This window comes from Megalops cyprinoides, chromosome 21 (assembly GCF_013368585.1).
Source record: "Megalops cyprinoides isolate fMegCyp1 chromosome 21, fMegCyp1.pri, whole genome shotgun sequence".
NCBI lineage: Eukaryota > Metazoa > Chordata > Actinopteri > Elopiformes > Megalopidae > Megalops > Megalops cyprinoides.
The window spans coordinates 15835282-15850000 of NC_050603.1; the positions used below are offsets into that span (position 1 = coordinate 15835282).

The window sequence follows — 14719 nt, forward strand, 5'->3', positions numbered from 1 at the left end:
GTTAAGCTGTGGCTTGCATTTGCAACCACTTTAATACTACAGTGCTACAAGCCCTAACATACTAATAATAATGATAGTAATAAACTGCTCTGCCACAGGCTCCAGCTTTTTAGTACATTCTCAAGAAGAAATTTTTCAAGTTTGAGTTCATTTTCACATGGAACCATTTCTATTAAGAGGAAATTACATCATGAGGAAGACCATCAGAATACATACGGTTGATTCCCTGGAATCACGCTGAGTTGGTTGCTGCTAATCTTGGCTGGTCTGTTCCAACTATGAACCGGTTGCAACAAAAATGTTACAGTGCAAGGTTTATGTTCAGCTGGTTGGCAGGCCAACAGCCAGCACAGTTTTAACACACCTTGCATCCTAACACCGGGATGCTGAATGGCTGCATCTGCCAAGTCTGAGGCTAAAGTACCTAGGTGGATAACATCACAAATTGCCGCACGGTTGTCATCCCCACCCTCAAAGTCAGGTTTTCTGCTCTCCTGCTAATGGCTGCCCTGGGGGATAACTCACATCAAAGTCCAACTGCCATTTCGGTTATCAATCTCTCTTCACCTGCTCCCAACCTAGCAGTTTAAATGGTGAAGAGGCTTATTGTCCGTGATCACTGTAAACCTAGTGGCCTGGAGGTAACTTTTCTGACCCTGTCCAATTAAGAGCAAGCAGTTGTACTGCTTCATACTGCTGTGATATGGTGTTCTTTTCGGCATTTCTTAGCTGCCTGCTGGCATGCGCGTTAGCTGGTTTTTAGTCTTCTTGTTGCTGGTAGAGAACCGCCCCTAACCCCTGGCTACTAATATCAGTCTCCACAAAGCTCACTGAAATCAGCAGAACCAGGAACTGGTACAGCACTGAACTTGCCTTTCAGATTTCCAGATGAGGAAAGACAGACTTCCTTCCACAATTCTCCAGATGCTCTGTCCCCTCCAGTAAGGCTTCCTTCCTTGAGACGCTGATGTACAGCATCACAAGGGAACATGCAATCTTTGTGAATCCTACAAATGCTGAGATCCTTCACTTTACTGGAAACAATACCAATTACAATAGCTGTGTTCCATGTCATTATTTCACTATTGGTGAGGGACATCACCAGATGTATGCAAATGAAGACATAAGTTTGGAAAGTGAGACTACACAGTAACAAAGCTATTCAGGTAAATCAGAGGCAGTTCAGGCAGCACGGTCACTGGGTAACCTCCACAGGATGGAAGCAGAGAGTATGGCAAAAGGTGACAAAAGGTGATTCAGTAATCAGTAAGATATCCAGCATTTGATACTAAATTTAGACATACAAGGGCTCCTTAGTGGCTCAGTTAGCAAAGTATGTGTCTTGACTGCAGGCTGGGTCCTATAGCTGGGGGTTTGAAATTGATCATGTCATCTGCTGAAAACTACCAGGAGCCCACAGAGGCAGAACAAATTGGCTTTGTTCCACTGGGGATAAGAATGGGTAGGTCAGCCAGGACTCTTTAGATGTACCGCTCTCAGGCAAATGGCAATTTAAATTGCTGGGAAGATCAGTGGAGTAGTATCTGCCCTCCAATGAGCGTCCCATGTCACTTGTGCAAGTGTATCTGAGGATTGCATATGTCAAACTTCAACACTCCTTCACAAATGCAAATGTTTTCATGGTAAGACGTGCCTAATGTACAATGTCCAATTAAATATACAAATAAGAATAATTTTGATTATGGAAATAGGATAAAACTGAGAAATAAATGGGATTAAATAAACAACAACATTTTTCTCTAGTCTCATTTTTCTCTAGTTGTATTATTGTCCTAATGTCATCCTTTATATCTAACAGCTTTCAAGCCGCATCAAATATCTCTCCCTGTAAGATGGAGCATCAGAGACCAAATTTCTCTTTTGCCAAACAGCAGTCATTATTCAATAAGGAATTTAGACAACTCCAGCTCAGACCCATGTGTGCATCATCTGTGTCACCTCTACAAACATCAACATTGAACCTGTGCTGCAGATCTCAGCCCTACGTGGATCATCTCAAACAAGAACGCCTGAGCTTTGGGGTCAACCCTGCCATGAAACTTGTGACCAGATATGAGGCATTTTTAAACAATCCACCATCAGAAACATGTGATGAGGAAAAGATGTTTTTAGGTGAGAGTGAACTGCACCAGTGGTGGGCTGAAACAGACTACTTGCACACTGTGACATGGTCTATATATCATACTTTCCTTTATTTTGCATGGGAATGCATTTAACTCACATAATTGTTAAACTCTGTCCTCCCTTGTCTTCAATATTTTCAGTGTATAATATGTCAACAATTCTTTTCATGGAAAAATGAGTAGGAAGGCAACAGCTATTAATATGAGCACAGCAGGCTCATCTATGTCATCCACGAGCAGTTTAATCCCTACACAATCTCTCATATGCAAGCACTTGGAACAGATAGCCAATGCTAATATCTTATATGAGTGTGAGTCTCTCTAGGATAATACTGGCTTTTGCGCCCTCCAGCATCAGGCATTACTAGTAGCTCCCTTAGAGCAAATATGTCCCAAAAGCATAGTGCCAAGCAGGGGGTACACATTACGGTGTAGGTTTTGCAAAGAGTTGCCTTAATAAACATGCAGGGGTATGAATTAAACCAACACCAAGGCGATTTGCTTTGAGATTACAGACTGGTTGGTTAATAATCCTGCCAATTCCAGTTTCAGAGTACAGTTACAGACATGAAATCCTAATCTATGAGAAAGCATTACAGACCCCCATCTGGTGAACTAAAATCAAAGGAAATCACATGTGTGTCGTTGCACCAGTCTTGGCTGTTGAGCTACACACTGTGGGATATCTAACTCAGTTGTATAAATGCATGAATGTTGGTAGGCTCATGTTTCACTTTCAAATTAAAATGTAAGAGCTCTCCTTGAAGTTAACATTGATAAGAAACATACAAAAGGTCATTTTTCATATTATTATTTCCTCAATTTTACCTTGCCATTGTCTGCCAGCTGCAAAGGGGTCTTATTCACTGATGTATAGAATTAAGACAGTAATCTATGCACCACAGCACACCTAGAGTTCAGATAATGTTGAAATTAAACTGGGGTATTACTAGCTTTAGTCCTGCAGGTGGGAGTGTTTCATGACAAAGTGGGATGTAAGCATTGAATTGTCAGTTCTTTCAAATAAAATAAAAGAAAATAATTGCCAAAAAAGTACCCTGGTTAGAAATGAAACGTAAAGCATTAATCTGAAATCTGAATGATATGAATCCCTTTACTTCCCTTTAATGTCTGTTTTCCTAGGAAAAAACAAAAAACTCACTGTGAGGGACAGTGAGTCAGCTTAATATGTGATGAAACTTGTGTTTTCCCCTGGTCACATGATTTAATCTTTATGGCATGATTTTGTTCAGAAATATTTTAAGAAGAGAATGGGTTCCTTTTTTGAATATGAAACAAAATGGCTTCAGAAGACTGGTCGTTACTTATTAAGCCTTAGATGTGAGTTTACTTGTTGAAATTGTTGGAATGGCATGACTATACAGATAGGTACTCACTGATGATATGGGATTACACTAGTACACTAGTAATATGTAGACATTCTTGATTGTACTGTTTTGGAAAAAAAATAAAATAATCCTATTGGTTGAGTAATAATGATTAACTCAATGGTTCGTAGGGACTGGGGCATTATGAAATCTTCAGTTCATGGCCTCTACAGTATAGCTGTTTTCAGATGCAAGCTACTGCTTTCAAACAAATAAGTGGTTGACAAACTATTTTGAATTTAAATTGAGTGCTAATGAGATGCTTTTTGAAATCACAGACTCAAATGTGACTAACTTGCAATTTTCAAACACCTTTATTTTTTTTCTTTTAGAAATAGTATCTTTACTATTTTTTTTTTTGCACATCTTTTCTGGTTGCACATGTGTCCTGTAGTTCTCAGTTTTCTACTTTCCTGCTTTTATATAGGTTGCCTTCAGTGCTCATTTCTGCACTGTATTTTTGTTACTTTTAATGTACATTTATTTACTATTTTATTGGTTCTTGACTTTTTATGTATATATTTCTTTGTATTTTCTTTTGTATTTTTGTATTTTTTACCTTATTGCACTATTGCACAAAAAAGCCACTCTTGCTTTTTTACCCCTGTCTTAATGCTGCTGTGACATGTGAATTTCCCCGCTGCGGGATCAATAAAGTTCTATCTCATCTCATCATCTCATCTCTCTTAAAAAGTATTAAGACAATCATAGCAAAGAGTAATAGATAATATTTCAAAAATATGACTCAAAATTACAAATTCATTGTCTTTCAACAAGACAAACCTTACATCCTGTCATAGTTCTAGTTTCCTCCTATACATGAATATAGCTTGTTACCATTCAAAACCCTAGTCATGCATCAGCCATGTTGAGATAGTTTGCAGTATTGTGTGTATTTGTGATTGTTCTGACAAGTAATTCAGAGAATTAGAGGTTTTCCAGGAGTACTGTAGTTTTCCATAGACTTCAAGCCAAACAGTTTTTTGTCTCCAAGAGAAAATGCTACTTCATTTTGGTAGCCAATGATATACAGCCTTCCAAGACACTGGGCATCAACCTAAGGCATCAAAACAACAAGCCTTTTTTGGGAGGAAGTGGGGTGTCTAGATAATAATGCAGTAGTAAGGGCAGAATATTTCACAATAACCCAGATTTTATGACGCTTTTCTTTAAGGAACATTGTATGTATGGCTATGTAAAGGACCCCATCATCATTAATTAAATCAAAGGCTCCAGTTTATTTGATTTTATTTGTTTTTCATCTACTAAAGTGTTCTTTCAGTAATAAGATATTGGATTATCACATGTTCCACTGTTCAGCATGAAATCTTTTCGGTCCCCATAAGTTTACAGATGTTAATGATTTAATTTGTACTGACAAATAAAAATGGATTATGCCTGAAACATGGGTATAAACCCTGCATGAAAACATGTTTTAGTGAGATTTCTAAAGAATTTTCAATGTTTTCCTCCAGTGTCATTACTGAGACTGCTTCTGGTTATGGGAATAACAATTTAGTGATAGATTGCAATGATAGACTAAACAACATTCCTCAAGGAATGTTAAAATAAAGACTCTATTCTTCATTGATTTTATATGTTTGTCTATCTTAATTCTTGGTCTGTATTAATATGGAGTGCAATCAGAATTTTGATTTTTCCAGTATAAGGTAAAATAAGTAGAGGTATCATGGGCAATGAGAATTGTAACTGGGACATTTTGGCAAAAGACAAAAGGAAGCCATTTAATGTTTCTGTCATTCCTAGATTTATAAAACAGCTTGAAGATGGAATTGCTTCAGATTTCCTGTTTTTTTGAAGTGACCAGGGTGCAGAGGAGTTTAAAACCAAGTAAATGAATGGACATCAAACCCATTTATCCCATGTGTAATAGCAAATTTCCTTTTTTCTAATTGCCTGCCCTCTGAAGATTGCATACCCCTTCTACCCCTTAAAAAGCAGGTATGGTCAAGAATACGGATATGTGATCTTAATCACTCTTTAGTAACAAAATTGGCTATACACATAGCAAGACCTTGGTTGTCCAAACTGTGTGTCTTCATAGAGGTGTTGCTTTAGTTGAGGGGTCAGCAAGGAAGAGGGGGGGTTGAGGTACGTTTTCCCGACTACATGTTTACTAGAAAATTTTAGGATATACCGCATTAATCTTTCCTATGTGCATTCCCCGTCAGTGGCATACCCTCATTAACAATTTACAGCCTTGTGCGTCCACAGCTTTCCTATTTCCGGAGGTTCCCGGAGACCCCCGAGCCCTCCCCCTTTCTTCGCCGACTTCCCTTTCGGCTCCACTCGGGAGAGCCGCCGGCCGGCGCTGTAAATTTGTAGCTACTATCCAAGATGGAGGTTTACTGCTGCTCTTAGCATCGAGGTGTGATCCTGTCTGTGCGTGTCACAGTATACGCGATACAGCCAAGGGGGGATAGTTTTCTTCGAGTTCTTGACACATTAGAAGAAAAAAGCTGTTCACTGGGATTTTTTGATTATAGCCTGGTTACCAGCCATGAGCTCGGGGGAAGGAGCAGAAGAGACGGCAAAGGACGCGGCCGACATAGCGGCGTTCTTCAAATCCGGTAAGGGAGAAAACAAGGGACGATCCGAGCGGAGCTACAGTGCCGCTGTCGTCAGTGTGGAAATGCCGCAAAGGGGGACATTGTTCCCAGGCAATCCACAATCTGTGCATACGCTTGATGGGTGGGGGAGGTCACACCATTAAACAAGGATCGGATCTGCGTTTCTTTAATATCGTTTTGCTTGCAAACGTTCTGTGGTTGAAATAACAATGGATTGGGTCATAAAAATGGTTATAGCAGTGATTTTATAGGCCGCCAGCGAAGAAAATGCCACAATTCTTTAGCTAACTAGATAGCTATCGGGCTGGCTAGCTATATTGGAACCATCGTTTTAAAGGAGGGCGCAGCAGTTACTAGCTGGCTAGGTTAACAGACACATTGCTTTCGTATGCCTTGGCTAGCTAGCCAAACTGATTTACTGGGTGTTTGAATTCGCCAAACTAGCGAGTTAACATTAGCCAACATTACGTTATGTCAGCCAACATGCAACATTAGCTGGATAATAGAAAATACTGCAATCAAAAATTGCAATTCTGATTATTGGCCATTCAGGAAATAAAGTTGGAAAAAAATAACTGATGTTAAGATGTAGCTAGCTTGCAAACAGTGCATTTAATGTAGCTAGCTAGCCAGCTATCTGGCTAACGTGTGTTTGTCAATGATTGTTTTGTTAGCCAGACGCTACATTGCTAACTAGTTAGCTAGCTATGTAAACAATGCAGTGGCGTGGCATCACAAGTTAGCTAGTCATTGCTATAGCTAGCACACCTTTGATATTGGTGACAAGTAGCTAGTCTTGCTAGGCAACTAGCCGACAACTAGCTGGCTAGATGTGTATATATTGAAAAGGGGTGTAACGAGCTAGCCTGGTACTGCTTTAATTGCTTTGTGTTTAGAAACTATCTGCTAGCTAGCGACGATTTTAAGCACAAAACGATGGTTTGTTGTACATTTATTAACATAGTCAATATCAGGATTATAAATATATAGCTATCTTGCTGACTGGTTATCAAAATAGATGAAATCAAAGCAATACAAGTTAGTTCTTGTCTTGCATTTCTAGCAAGAAAATGAGCTGTTTTTTAAGCATCATTTTCCCTGGATACACGGGCCTCGGTGCTGCTTATCAGCAGACGGATGTTGCACACCGTATTCCTTGTGCCATGTAAATTCGCATTCGATGGGCCTTCGATGGCTAGCTAGCGAGTCAGATGGATTTTTATGTTAGCAAGATAGCTAACTTAGCTCGCTGTTTAGCGACCCGAGACGAAACGGTGAGATGAACGGGCATCTTGCAACGGACGCACCTCACATTGTAGACTAACCGACGATCTTAATGGAACAAAATTGTTTCGGCATTTTTTTCACGCTTGCAAGCGTGATTGTAACCATCAAAGAAAAAACACAAAACGTAAGGCTAGACTGGAATCGTGCTTAACATCAGGTTACTAGTTACTGAGACTGAGGCACGTGAATCACTGCAGCTAGTTATACATCTTGAACGATTTATGCCCACAGTACTGTCAGATAGCTCTCGACTAACGTAGCTAGCTAGACAGATATGCTGTGAATCTACATCTGGGTTAAGCGATAATACATGCATGTACAGCATGTTCATGATTTCTGTCCAGCCGTGAGGCCTGCTTAGAGAGGGCCCGAAACGAATTGCAGCATTTGAGGTGGGCTTTTCCACTTAATTCGCTAGGTAGCTACCATTTTAATCCCGGCAGCACTGCTAAACCCCAAACAATAAGATACGACTTAAAACTGTGCACATTATTTGTATCACAGGTTTGCGGGAACATTATTAATACTAAAAATATTAGTATTAATACAAGGGCATATAATTAACTGTCGTCACTTCCTGTTTGGACAGAATAGCCATAAAGGCCGAAAATTGAGTGACGTAATGCTGTTTTCTGGAGGTGTGAATGTTTCTCTCATTAACACAGGCCCAAGTCTGCCTGTGAACCAGGACAAATCAGATTGTTGGATATGCCTCCGTCACGCCCAAAGCTAATATTGATAATGATCAGCTCCGTGTTTGCATTAAAATACGTGTGTTTAGAATGGCGGAATGTTGGGCCATATCATATTGTATGCTTATGTTGGTGGCAGGATTATAGATGGTTCAAGATGGGTCTGTCCTTCTTGTCTTTGGCTAGGTGGATGATGGTTTACCATCAATAAAGCATTGCAAATTGTGTTTATATGATTGTAGTATTTTTGCTCTGAAAAGTCTGAAACTTAATGTGTTCATTTCATGTTTATATTTGTCTTTAAATAAAATGAAAGATTCCCCATCACCTCTGAAGGCATGTACTCATTGCCTGTTCAGATCAAATGTGCGTAAGGGTTGATTTGGTTAATAGGCCTTCCTCTGTCTTAAATTCCACAAAACACAGAAAATTACACAATTCATTGACAAAATGACTTGCTTAAAGATTTTTGCACGTGGACATGCTAGGCTATTGTCAAGGCAACAGTAGCAATAAATTATATCTTACCATTGTCTTATTGATTTGCTAAAAAAAAGATGCCCTGTGGCTGCTGTGTTGTGGTTGCATTGACTACGCTTTGCACTTCCATACACTGTTTTTTGTAGATAATAAACCACACAAGGAAATGCTCTGGCTATATTGCTGTCCCCTCTGGACATTTTTTTTTTATTTGTGATAACTTTCAACTGCAAGTACCAATAACACACCAGCAACAACTGACTGTAATGACAGAGAGATCAGCATGAGCCATCTCATGCATATTCATTTTTCTGCTACTGGGGGTGTTCCCAGAAACAACTTTTTTTTTTTTCCTCTCTTATTCCCTCTGTTTACTGTTTAGGATGTAAATTGACGTTCGAGATGCAAGGGTCAAATTCACTTGATGTAATTGTGGTCTCGGTGGGTTGCAGTGTTGAGCCAGCTATCATGATCGCCACATTGTGTTGATGTGACGCTGCGCGGCGGTGATAATGTTGCCTCTGCACGAGCCTCGTCAGGACGTTTTGATGGCTAGCCCTGCGCGCTTTAGCATTACGGTGTGCGTTGCTCCGAAAAGGAGGGGGCGTGTTCGACAGTCTGAGTCGTGCCGGGGCGTGTGTGTGTGTGTGTGTGTGTGTGTGTGTGCGTGCGTGCGCGCGCGCGCGTGTGTGTGGGTGGCGGGGGGGGAACAGTAGATTGGGTTCTGCAGGATTGGGGCACTTGTTCTGTGTGTGTATGATTCACATAGGGTTTGTGTCACCAGAAATCCAGGCAAACCACGATATGCAGGTGATCTCAATGTAAAGTGGGTTTGTGTGGAATCCGGCTCTCTCACCCCCATTACTGAACCTCCAGGATAATGCACAGTTGTCAAATAGTGTCTGGTTCCACTGTGAGGCCCCCTTCCCGTAATCGGGGAGGTTTTTTTTTTTTTCGATCACGTGTAGTCGTGTGCGAACCTGCAGGGTCCTGCAGGCTGTGAATTTCTCACCTCTGTGGTTTTTTTGTTGTTGATGATATTGTTGATTTCACTGGGCTTATGGTCATGATTTCTTCTTTTGTCCTGTCGGATGCCAAACGACTGCAGCACACTTGTCTCATGCGAGAGATTCCGACATTAGCCTGCGCTTCAGAGCTGGTGGAAAGTAGGGCTTGTGGCTTCCTCGTTTCAGGCGGAGTGGAAACGGGAGCTCAGCAGCATGTATGCTTCATTTATCTGCCAATCGCTTCCTTTCTTTCAAACTCGCTTCTGCAAGATGTGCAGTTTCCTCTCTGGCAGGATTTAGTGGGCTAAAGGGTAACTTATTTAATATGTGGTTCCCAACATTAGTTTTTTTTTGGGTGTGAATTTTGTAATTTAAAGAACCAGCTTTATATGGAGAAGTCCAAATGTCCTTTCACCAGCATGTCACACCATGTCTTTGGTACCTGATGCTCCCTATCTGATGTGTGATCCATGTACACGTCATTTTAAACCCCTGCTATGCTGTTTCTTTATCTATATATGAGCTTTCAAAGGCTGTATGTTTGGCTCTCATTAGCCTTTTAAGTTATTTCCATTTCTTCAATTTTTTTGTTGCATGTTAAATTGAAAATAAACGTTGGTACTTAGGATGTTTCTATCTGCCTGGAAGAGCACATTACATTTGACATTCTGGGGGTAAGCACTCTTTCTAAAGGGCATAATATGGAGACCTGGTTTCAGGGTAAGCCAGGGGGCATAGGATATGTTTATATCATATATTAGTGCATTTTTATAGCATGTAGGATATTTCAGGTTGTGGATTTCTGATGTAGGCTTGTATGTATAAGGAAATAGTGGAAAGGTGGTCAGGGATAGCCGAAGCTTTGCTACAGTGATGTAGGGCACTGGTTCAGGAGATTTGGGTTCAGGATCTGCATCTCTCAGAACTGCACAGGTCGTAATTACCCCCTCTTTCTTTGGGATTTTGGAGTGCGATTCAACAATGATGACATCATTATCAAGGAGTAGCCGTGAGGTATTTATCTCATAGGCCAGAAGCCCACGAGTCTTCATTCTCTGTATGCAACGTGCCATTTGACACCCTAATTTGACAGGACAGAGCCCGTGGGCAAGCGGTTCACGAAGGTTCTCACAGTGGTGTCACCCTCCCTGTCCAGCGACATGTAAGGTGCGTGTTTTTGCAGACCTACGCTTTTCTTTTTTTTTTTTTTTCTTGCACAGGCAATCAGGAGCTCTGACTAGCAGACACATCTCCGATCAGAGCCGCCCCGGAAAGATTCTTCTGACACGCAGACGTCATGTGACCCGCGGCGAGAGTTTACAGCGCCGTCGCCGTACGGGACGGCGCCTCGCGAACGGCGACTCCGCCTGTGTCAGAGAAAGGTCGCGATGACCTACATTTTCCGCAGCCGTGGCTCGTCGCAATTTATGTCCTTCAGGGGGCGGCAGGTAGAGCCGTGTCCTTTTATAGAAGGCCCCAGTGAACGGTCTCATTCAGAAGCATCTAGAATGGCAGCCTCTGCCAGAAAGAGGCAGCTTTCATGTAATTTCGTCCTTTGCAAATGATGCGCTACTTGTGTTCAGAAATCCATCTAAACGCATCACGTGTTTGTAGAAAACAGGTGGAAACTCCATTGGATTACACCCAGCTTCAATGCTAATCTTGTTAAGGGATTCTCATTGTTTTTGTGAACTGCATTTTTTTTCAACCTTTCTAATTTGTAGTTTTGACATCCTCAGATATATGTCTGTACGTTGTAGTGGGGTTTGGACACTTTGTGGCTTTCTGATTGCGCTGCGGTAGCCATGATCGGTGTGTTAGCATTATAAGGCAGAACTGGATCCTATAGCTCCGGGCGCAGCTATGTGCTGTTTTGAGCTGTGGCTCCGTCAGATATGGGAGTCAATGTTGGCACAGATTCCAGAGGTATAACTTTCTGAATTTTTAACAACCTACACTTATAATCGTTCTCCTTTGTGGGACCCCCAGTATGTTCTTCTGTAGCCTGCATTAAGATTTCATATGCATGTGGAATATGGAAAAGGAAAAAAAATGGCTGCCAGAATTTCTAATGTGGAGCTATGTGAGGCAATAGAATAATAAGCAGCCACAAACAGTGTTATACTTAGACTTTTGCCATGGAATGACTGATTATCTGATGCAGAAGCATGTTCTCTTTCAGTAAGGCCATTTTGTACAATGCATGGCATTTTGTGTATGCAAGCTGCCACTGAGCCGGAAACCAAGCTTAATAGTGAAATTATTGCTATGACTGGTAGAGTTGTCAGAATGCAGAACTAACCATTCATTACCTTGCATTTAGTGATATGCTGTATGCGCCCCAATACTACATTTAATCACTAGGGTACATCTATGACCTAGCATTTTGTTCATCTGCCAAATACAGACCCATTGCATATTCTGTAATAGGCAGCCAGATAATTGCAAATAATGTTTTGTTTTACCTTTTTAAAAGAAATTCAGAAATTACATGTCAGTTATTCATAAATTTTAATGTTTGTGGACAATCAAAAAGTAAAATCTGTGATTATGCCCTTGTATATAACATTGATATAAATTGTTGAGCTCGTAAATGAGAGGCTGCTCAAAGATTTCACATAATTGTATTTTTTTGGGTCAAGCACCACTGTACAGGCAATATTCCAGAGTACCTTTACAATATTTTATGTCTTTAGCACATGTTTTGTTTATTTATTCGTACTGTTCAACAATTTGTGTTATTTTTCAGGTAGCAGTGGACACTGTATTTTGCACTTAATGACCCAGCATCACTGATAAAAGTAATGTACAACCCTGTTTAAATAAGTTACAACTTTTAGTTGTTGACATTTTCCTTCATTTTAATTAGTGGTCATTGATCAGATTCAGCTGTGTATTTCTGACCACTGTTGTCAGATGTAAGTGATTCTTGTGCTTGAGTTGAATTTGTTTCTCATTCAGGCAGTCCTGCTTCTCATATTTACCTCACTTAATATCAGTTAAAAGAAGGTATCTTGTCTCATGTCAGTTTTTGATCGGTTTGATCTTACAGAAGCGTTCTGGTTAACAGGCCCAAAAGCCCATATGGGTCCGGCCTTATTTGAGGCCGCTAATATGCCTGCAGGCTGTTGTTTCTCTGCAATCCTCTGTCAGAGAGAGCATCCTCCCCCCTCCCTTCCTCTGGCTCTGTGATGAAAGAGAGGGGGGAATCCACACAGCTACTGAAAAGAGAATTAAAGGTGGAGAGGGTCGGTCTTGATCGCTTTGGGGCCCGATTGCTTATGATTTCAAGACATTTTCCAACCAGCTGGAGAGCGGAAAGGACTCGAACGAGAACAAGCTTCTCATAAACGTTTGCCTGTTTATCTTCTGTAAGGGGAGAGAACATCGCAGCAGACTCCTGAGCTGAAGAAGGATATCGGGCCTACGGTGGAAGTCCTCACCCTATGGGCAAGAGGAGAGCGATGTCAGGATGCCGGCTAATGAGCGTTGTGTTTGTGACTGGCTCTGTAAACTGAACTTTGACAGGAAGGCCTCTGCAGCGTCATGTCTGATAAGGCTTCCTCTCCATCCGAAGTCAATGCGTTTCCCAAACCAAAGCTCGCCGATAACAGGGCATGCACGGCTAGCCGCAGCTGACACATCAGTAGCATAGTGCACACGATGATAGAGGATGGGTTGGGCTGCGAGGCTACCGAATTCATACCCTGATAAGGTAGAAATTGCTAAGCTACAAGGCAGAAGGAGTTGCAGCCGTGTGGTGATGAGAGCGATGATTGCACCCACATCCTCTCCCAATCCTCTGGCTTCATCTGAGCTGATTCTGCAAGAGATTCTGACTGATTCTCACCAGTGATAGCAGTGATGTGGTTCAGCGGTAGTGTGCTCTGTCCATACTGTGTGGAAGTAGCTACAGGCTGTAAAACCTGTAAAATTTGGACAGGAAACACATTTCACCCATAAACACCATATGGGTTGTTAGCAATTTAGATAAATCGTCAGTTAATTCAAGTATGAGAAAGTGAGATGTGCAGCATAATTGGCTTCATAATTAACACGGCCTGTAGATAATGTTAGTAGCCAATCAACACTTCACAAAAGAAACCAGAAAAGGCCGGATATGACTGTGTAATATCAGGGGTGTTTTTGGATACCAACTCCTCAAAACATTGATATTGGACTCGGCCCTATAAACTGATATTGTTTGACCCCAAGTGAAAATAATCTGTCCGGGTTTTCAGATGATGTGATTTGCAACAGCCTGTCGACCAAGTATATACAGCACAAGGAAGGGCTTGTTTTAGAGTGGTATTGAAAACAGTGTTGCCTGGAATAAGATTGCTCTCCTGACATGTGGATCTTTTCAAGATAACATTGCCTTGTTTGTGTCCGAGTAAGACTGATGCCCCACAAAGCCAGAAGGTGTTTTTTTTTTGTACCAGTCGATTGTGTTGTGTGGCAGGGACAACAAAATGGGATAAAATGGGAGCCCTGTGCGGAGAAACGGCAGTGAAGAGACAGATGCGAAAGATGCGAAAGAAACCATGAATACAGTGCTATATTGATTACACGAGACAATGTAATGACAGAGGAATAAAGCGGTCACTGTTAATTACAGAATGCTCCTTTTCTGTGAAAGCAGAGAGTGTCGATTGAGTCAGCTATATCAATCAAAATGCCAGATGACATTGCACTATTAGCTATATAAAGCACCATTGACATAGCTGAAGTCATTATTATTTATCACAAAACTGTTTTTCTTAAAAATAAAAATACAGCTTCACATTAACGTGTTAAATGAGGCAGAGCAGAGGTGACTCTAGAAACAACTCGTCACTGAAGGAGCAGTGTGTGAATAAAGGAGGTCAGTCGCTGGTCCTCTGACGCTCTGCAGTCATCTTTAATCTGGAAAGGAAAGGAGAAAATTCCTGAAAGGTCGAGCACCGAAGGGCAGGCACGAGTCGATCTGTGGGTTTGGAGGTGTCCCGGAGAGATCGGAAAGACCTTGAGCGAACTGCGCCGAGAGGGATGGAAAGGTTAATATTTGGAAATTGAGGTTTTGAGGTTTGAGGTCAGCACAGTGTGAGTACACTTGTGGAAAAAAAAAACGATCGTATTCAGTGACTGTAT

At 41.3% G+C, this 14719-nt stretch overlaps 1 protein-coding gene across 1 annotated transcript in view; it reads left to right on the forward strand.

Moving 5' to 3' along the window:
• Nucleotides 1-5889: 5889 nt before the first annotated feature.
• The window catches only part of trioa (trio Rho guanine nucleotide exchange factor a), a 128618-nt gene continuing 119788 nt past the window's right edge, over nucleotides 5890-14719 (forward strand). The window contains exon 1 of the mRNA XM_036515549.1: nucleotides 5890-6123. Within this exon, the coding sequence (XP_036371442.1) occupies nucleotides 6054-6123 (70 nt within the window). The 5' untranslated portion in view covers nucleotides 5890-6053. The remainder of the gene's footprint in view (nucleotides 6124-14719) is intronic.